Source organism: Rhinolophus sinicus, chromosome 10 (genome assembly GCF_057876585.1).
Source record: "Rhinolophus sinicus isolate RSI-liver-muscle chromosome 10, RSI-T2T, whole genome shotgun sequence".
Taxonomy (NCBI): Eukaryota; Metazoa; Chordata; class Mammalia; order Chiroptera; family Rhinolophidae; genus Rhinolophus; species Rhinolophus sinicus.
Window position 1 is genome coordinate 14396104 of NC_142510.1, and position 7665 is coordinate 14403768.

Sequence of the window (7665 nt, forward strand, 5' to 3'; positions counted from 1 at the left end):
AAACTAAAATTATAAGCAAATAAGAAAGTTCTGAAGGTGTCCCTGAGATTGTTAGCTGCGATGAGATGGGACTGTTTTCTGCCCTGTAAATATGACTTCATCCCCTGAATTTCTTACCTTGAACACTTCTTAGTTTTGTAACTAGTAAAGTTTGGTCTCTAGGTGTTCACGCTCAGCTCAGCTTCTGAGTCAGAGCGGCGGATTGCAGCCCAGCCCCGCCTCTGCTTCGGGTGTGACCTTGGCCGGCCCCGGCCACTGCGAGCCTCAGTTTCCCGGCTAGGGAACCTGGGATGACAGCTCGCACCCTCCACCGCCCGGCCCCGCCCTGCGGCCCTGGGATTGGCTCGCACGAGGCCCCAACACCGAGGCGGGGCCGGCGGCTCCCGCCCGTCGGACCCCAACCCGGAAATGCGGCTCGAGTTCGCTGGCAGGCCCCAAAGTGCCGCGGGGGAGCGGCGGCGGGCGCGGCCAATGGGGGAGGGCGGCGACGGCAGCGCGGCGGAAGTCCCGACCAGCGTCGCACAGGGGCGGGGCGCCGCCAGGGTCTGCGAGCGGCGGGGCGGGCGCAGGATGAGGGCGGCCATTGCTGGGGCTCTGCCGCGGGGAGGAGGACGCTGAGGAGTCGCAGAGCCGCGCAGCGCTGCGGAGGAGGCGCCTGAGCCGAAACGGGGCCCATGGCCAGGACCACCAGCCACCTGGTGAGTGCGCGACGGCCGCCCGTGCGCGCCAGCCGGTCACCCGTCCGAGCGCGGCGGCCGCCGGGGCCCGGCGAGGAGGAGCGGCCCGGGTTTCCGAGGGCCGGGCGGCGCCTCACCTGGGGCCAGGCGGCCGGGCCGAGGACCGTGGGCGTCGTGCGGTTGCCGCTCAGCCGCCATGGGATCCCGGACCCGGTGTGGCGGGCGCCGGCCCGGCGGGGGCGCTGACATGCGCGCGGAGGGCGGGGGCGGCCGGGGAGGTGTCACCGGCCTGTCGCGGTGGAAGTGTTTGGAAAGTTTGTTGTCGGCGCAGCGCGGCCTGGAGCGGAGCCTCCGGGGTTACCTTTCGTTCTGTTCACGGAGGAACCGCCCTGGGCCTTCACCGGTACCCGTGTCCCTCTGCCTCCGGCCGCAGCACAGCGCGCGGTGCGAGCTGTTGCTCAAAGCACCTGATGCTCCCGGCCCTTCAGATTCCCGATTAGCCTGGAGTCTAAGACACTCCTTTCCCGGCCGGGAGCGTGCTTTTCCTGCCTTGAGGCTCCGCTGGGGCACAGGCGTCTGTGTTGTGGGAAGCCCGTGGGAGGCTGGACGTGAACCTACCGTGTTTCCCAGAAAATAAGACCTAACCGGAAAATAAGCCCTAGCATGATTTTTCAGGATGACATCTCCTGAACATACGCCCTAATGCGTCTTTTGGAGCAAAAATTAATATAAGACCTGGTCTTATTTTTTGGGGAAAACTGTACCTCCAGGGGAAAGGGAGCGTGACAGAGAGGAGGGATTGTAGGGGAAAAGAAAAACACTTGTTAGGTTAAATGTTTTGGTAAAAGTATTCCTAGTGTTTTTATGTGTTATCCTCTGTTAAGTTCTGGACTTAATAAGATGGTTTAAAGATTTATACCGTGTATGTGAATGTGAAATGGGTGATAGAAGCTTGCAGAGTTTGGTTCAAAAGGCAAATCCCTTAAATGAAGGAAGATCCATGAAATATACTTGAAGCCTTTTCTTTTGGGGAGGTCATGAGGCCCTTTGAGAATCTGATGGAAGGTATGAGTCCGCCTGAGAAAAATGCGCAGCTGCACTGAATTTTGTAATAATTTCAGGAAACTCTTGAACCTTCTGCAGCTCACCTGTGAACTTCAGGTTAAGAACTCAGTTTTGTAGAGATGGGTGATAATCCAAAGTCAAAGAGGAGGACGTGTTCAATTGAGAAAAATGGTGAAACGCAAAAGGGATGTCATTGTGTGTTGCGACATGTGTGACTGTACCCTGGGGTGCCCTGGCTAACACGCAAAACATGAATTAGGAGGCTTGGCGAACCTCAGTGGAGGCTTAAGCTGACGATAATCCTGGATGTTTGTAAAATGAACTTTTGCACAGTGATGCTTTTGCAATGCAAGGTGTGTACTTTGATGGCGTCCATCGGAAGAGGAAAAGGGCGATTTTCCCATAGTCTTGGTAGTTCCCCGTGATGGACATTTGACATCTGGAATTTACTTTGCATGAGGCAGCTCTCTAGTTCAAAAACACTAGGATCCAATGAGAAAAAGTGAATTACAGAATAAAGGTTAGACCTCCCATCGGGAAGTGGGAGGAACGAGGTTTCTGTGTCTTGAGCTAGTGTCCTGCACACGTACGCATGTGAGAATATGCCACATTTCCCCTCAGTAATGGCAGCGACGCTCCCAGTATTGGATGTTTCACCTGAGGACAGATGGATTTGTACGGGAGTTTGTGGTTGAAGTCTGGAATTTTGCGGTGGCGCTATGAGAATTCCCAGTCCCAGTGATTCATTTCCCGGTTCTTGAAGTGTGTACCGCCGACAGGGGGCGCAGTAGGAGCTGTGAAGTCTGGAAGGGCAGCCCAGCTCCACACTCAGGGGGCCAGAGGCTGTGGTACCACTGATGGAGCGCTTCCTTAAGGCAGCCGCTGGGCTAGCTGGCTCCCACTTGTTGCTTGGCTTCTGTCAACAGTGTTGTGAGGTAAGTGTTCCCATTTGACAGGTGTGGAAACAGAGGTGCAGAGAGGTTAAGTACCTGCTTGGTAGATGGAGCGCATCTGAGCGATGGCAGAGGCCTGGGTGCCACCCTGCCCCTCACGGGAGCAGTGACCGGAGGGAGGGTCTTCTGGGCAGCTCCTTGCAGCACTGGGTTTAAGGACGTCCTGGTGTCACTGCCCAGGACGTCGTGCCGGGGGTGGCGCCTGAATGTCCCGACTGTGCTGGAGGCAGGAGGGACATCTTCACATGGACGGACAACACGCTTATTTATTTCTTTGGGCAGATGGCTGAACTCTGTGCCCCCTGGAGCCTGTTTCAGCCTCACGCTGTCAGAAAGCAGCTGTTTGGAAGGAGGCTCTGGTTCATCGTGACTGGGGGGCTGATCCTCTGAATGGGTGAGGCTTGGAGTCCTCCCTTGGAGAAAAGAACTGGGCAGTGATTTTGTTAAGGGTGAAATTGGCCATGAGGCAGAGGGGCTCCCTGCAAGTCGAGCGCGGCCGAGTGTGTTTGCAAAGGTGGCTGCACGTGCAGGAAGGGGGTGGGGAAGGCAGAGAACATGGAAAGAAGTGGGTTCTGATTTTCGCTCTCCCTCTGGGTAGCTCCTCGTGTGCTCTCGTGTAGCGTGATGTATTTCTGTCCCCGTGTCTCCCCTACAGCAGTTCCTGAGCTGAGTCCAGAGCTGATGAGGTCCCCAAGCTAAGAGGGGGAGTGTAGGTTTGTTCTACTCTTCTGATGTGCCTTTCACAAGAGGGATGCCAGCAGCAGCCCGTGGAGACGTGGGACCTGAAAAGAGGCTCGAGGCAGCCAGTTAAAGCAGGTCTGGGCTTCTGGGCTGCCGTTAGCAGTGGGGGGAGGAGGAAAAAGCTGCTCTTGGGGGTCCCCCCCTTGAATTTGTGTGCTCGTCCCCTAAGCCGTCTGGTACTAGGTGTGGGTACCTGTGGAGCAAATGCGCGATGAACTGGGAAGCGTGGCAGAAATGGGGGGGGGGGTAGCGAGGTCCTTCCCTTCTGAGTTGATGGTGTGTGGAGAAGCTTCACAGGCGGTCCACTTTGCCCCGTCCTAAGGGCTGTCGTTGTGGAAATGGACTTTGGCTGTAGCAGGAGCCGCTGCTGAAGACACTTGATGCAGAAATGATTCCCTCAGCAGGTGCGAGGACTAGGTGCCAGCTCTGCCTGCCTTGTGATGACAGCTGGCCACAGGGCTGCAGAGCGCAGTTGTTTTGAAGGCAGGTTCAAAGGGCAGATCACCGGGGAGGAAGTGCTGGTGTGGAAACTGTACGTTTTGGACAAGTATCATTCAGGCCTATTCAGTAGCACAGTGTTCTGTAACCGTATCACATCCTTTACTTGTCAGTGTGACACCAGACCCATGAAAAACTTATTTGAATATCAGAACCGGTGCGTAGCCTCTCTAGCTGAATCGACAGGCAGAGCGCATTTGCTCAAGAGTAGTGGGGAATGTGTCTGATGCTACTGTCTTGGAGGAGAAAGGCCTGCGGGGTTCGTGGTGGTTCTTGGAATCTTTCAGTGCTTGGTGCTGGTTGAGTTTATATGGTTGCACAAAGTCTGTTTCCATCCTCTTAGTCTAGAAAAATTTCCTGATTTAGACTGAAATGTTTACTGGAAGAAATTCCCACTTGTTTTGAATGTATTGAGAGAGAGTTTATTACAAAGGATTTATATTTGTGGGCTTCAAATCTCTTATCAGAGCAACTGAGTCGGGTTTCTGTTTAAATAGTTGGATTACACCCAGAGCCACAGATGCAAGAACTGACAGCACCGCAAAGTGTGTGTGTGAAGATGAACAAGTCTGACGTTAGCAGCCGGGCCTGGGTGCACGGCCCCCAGAAGGACAGCCATGTGTGCTTTCCGTCATGAGGATTCCCAAGGGGCCTGATGAAGGGGGGCATGTAGTTCCTGGTGGCCCGGTGACCTCCTGCCTCCACAGACAGGATTGCAGGCCTCCTGCACCAGCCACTGGGCTTTAAATCAACTTGCAGCCTGCAGGGAATCGAAACATTTACAGGCGTGTTTTGCCGTCAAGAAGTTTGTTCCGGGAGCATTGGAGACCTTGCTTCCCAGCATGTCAGTTTAGCTCAAGTAAAACCTTACAAAAATTAAAATAAAGAAGATGTTTGTTCCGGAGGTGTGTGTCCTCTGCATGTGTGTGGAGCTGGTGGCAGGCCTGCCCACGTCGCGGAGGCCATGACAGGCTTGTGCAGACGGCCGCATGTGTGTCTCGGTGGGATTTCAGTCAGAATTCATCCCGCTGAAAGCTTAGCTTTCACAATGAATTCATTGTTCAGGTCTCATTCCCCAACCTGTTGTTCTCTTGGAATTCATTTTACTGCAGCAGGAGTTGTATCTCAAAGTGACAGCCGTGTATTGGATGCTGTCAGAGAGGGCTGATAAGATTCACAGGGAAGCTGGAAGCCTCTGGTTTCATAAGTGCTCGGCCGGTCGTGGAAACATGTGGAGAAAGCGGCTGGGACTTAACTTTTCTGTTCTCCCTCCCTGTTTCTGGGAGCCTGGAGGACGGGGCGTGTAGGGCCCGGGAACTCTGCCCCGAGCAGGGGAAGCCAGCTGTACCTTGCAGACCTTGCTCTCAGCCCCATGTGAAGTGCGGTGTGTGTGCTGGGCTGTCACCTGGCTTTGACGCTCTCCTGCAGTGAAGGCAGGAATTCCCTGTGGAGGGGCCACCACGCTGCATTCCCATCCTGTGCTGTGCTGGCTGGGCTGAAACATTGACACAGACTCTTCCTAGTTCCCCCTCCCTGCTGAGGGAGGAAGTGAGGGCTTGCTGGCGGGTCCCCAGGTTCCAGCACCCCTGTCAGTTTCCCCTGCCTCTCCTGTCATTTTGCTTCTCCTTGGTGAGGGTCCCTCCTCAGATGCCCCTGCCATGTGGCCTCTCCTCCCAGCCAGGACAGTGTCAAGAGGTTCTGGGCTGCCAGGTTCTCCCCTTTAAGCCCTTCCTCTTGGCCTGAAGATACCCCCTCGGTGGAAACCGCCCCCGGTGGCTGTGAGGCCTTTTCTGACCCATCAGTTTCTTCGTCCTGCTCCCCTCTCCGCCCCTGTCTTGGTCTGACCTGGTTCTGTTGTTTATTCAATGTTTGGTTTCTCTAAAGCAGGTTTGGGGCCTCTATGTCCTGATCTCTCTAACCCTTGCGTCTCCAGACGGCTTCTGTTACTCTTGCACGTTTCCTCCCTGCTCCTCATGCCTGGGCTTTCTGCGGTGTATTGTCACACGCCTGTGTGTCTTATTCTTTTTGCTGTTTGTTAGCAAAACCCCGTCTGCATCTTGCGTGTATATCCTGACTCCCCTGCGTTCAGAGCTGTGTGTGTTTGAGGGCTGCAGGCCTCATTCTAGTCTCTCTCATACCCATTTAATGACCAATACGGCAGCATTCCAAAGTAGGAAGACGTCAGAGGGTTAAAAACATGGACCCGTGTTCCACTTCTTCATTGTGTAAGGAAATGTAATTTCAAATGTAATTTCAAACTTCTGTGTGTGTGTTCTACCGCCTCCCTGACCCTTGAAATGTTATGTTTCCAAGCCCCTGGTTCCGTTTTATCCGATAGCCCTTCCTGGGAGGCTTTGGAGATCAAGTGTTGGGTTAAATCTGGATCAGCAACTGTCAGTGTCAAGTATGCAGTGTTCTGGGCTGAACTCTCCATGTTGGCCAGGTCTTGCCGTGGCGGGCGAGACCTGCCCTGGACCCATCCTCGCAGGGACCCCTGTCCTCGCAGGGACCCCCGTCCTCGCGGGGACCCCCGTCCTCGCAGGGACCCCTGTCCTCACAGGGCTGGGCCCCAAGTTTCTAACCTGTAGAAGAGCCAGTGTCAGCGCTGCACACACTCCGGGAGGCAGCCCCTCCCAAGGCAGTTCTGTTCCCATCAGGAGGACTGTTTCTGAAAGATCCCTGGTAATCACGGTCACCTTCACAGTCCCTGTGACCGGAAGCCAAGCTGCTCTCCCTGTGATGGAGGGACCGTGGGGGAAACGCCCCCTGCCCTGTGGTGCTTTGACACACATCTCTTTGCCACTTTGGGCAAGGTCATTGAGCGCTTTTCTCAGGCCTCATCTTTGCTGTGGTTTCTAAGGGTGTCCTGTTCCAAGAGGGGCCTGTGTTCCATGCGTGGATGCAGCCACCTATAGTGCCATTGCTTTGCTCGCAGGTGCCGGAGGTGCCACCCTCCTGAAATGACCGGAAGTGCAGTGGGTGAGCATGGTGAACGAGAGAGCCACCAGCCTGGCAGGAGGGCAGGAGCGGATGGGCACGTTAGGCTCAGTGTCACCCAGTGCCACGTGGGCTTCCTTTGGGAAATGATGGGAACAGCACAGTCTTGGGGGCAAAGTGCCCCGACACTGGCCCTGCTCAGCCGTGTTCTTAGCATGTGGACAGACACAGCAGCCAGACCCTGGGCCAGCGGGACGTACGTAACAAGCTGCCGTCCTTAGCACTTGAGAAGCTCGGGAACTGCTGGGGTCTGAGATCTGGTCATTACTCACCAGCTCTGTCCCTTGAGGGCGAGCGCGCAGCCGTTCTGCAGATTCTCTCCCAGTGGCCTGTGACTTAGGCTGGACAGGACGCTGAAGACGGAACTCTTCCCTCAGTGCGCAGTCGCAGAGCTCAGCCTGTACGGCCCTGTTTTTCTATTGTTAACTCATTTTTTCTTCCTGCACTTTGGCATTTTTCTTTGATGGGTTTTTTTATTGGTCAAAATTACAGTCTTCTCCTGATTGTGTGTACGTAGCTGGTTATTACCAGTTATACAGATTTTAAAATGTGCGTCTAAATATAGTTTATTTGTGAATGCACTTTATTCTCATTCCAAAAAAAAAAAAAAAAACAACTCTAATAATCTAAATTCTCTCTCTCTTTTTAAAAAAAATCTTAGAAAACTCTCCTGCCCAGAAGCTGCTGGCCCGGAGTTTTGTGTGTCTGAGGTGGAAGTGGGTGAGGATGGGCTG

The 7665-nt window shown here is 54.5% G+C and overlaps 1 protein-coding gene across 1 annotated transcript in view; it reads left to right on the plus strand.

Annotated features, from left to right (window-relative positions):
• The first annotated feature begins 537 nt into the window (after nt 1-537).
• Nucleotides 538-7665, plus strand: part of PDPK1 (3-phosphoinositide dependent protein kinase 1) — a 71989-nt gene continuing 64861 nt past the window's right edge. Inside the window, exon 1 of the mRNA XM_019719724.3 lies at nt 538-698. Within this exon, the coding sequence (XP_019575283.1) occupies nt 675-698 (24 nt within the window). The 5' untranslated portion in view covers nt 538-674. The remainder of the gene's footprint in view (nt 699-7665) is intronic.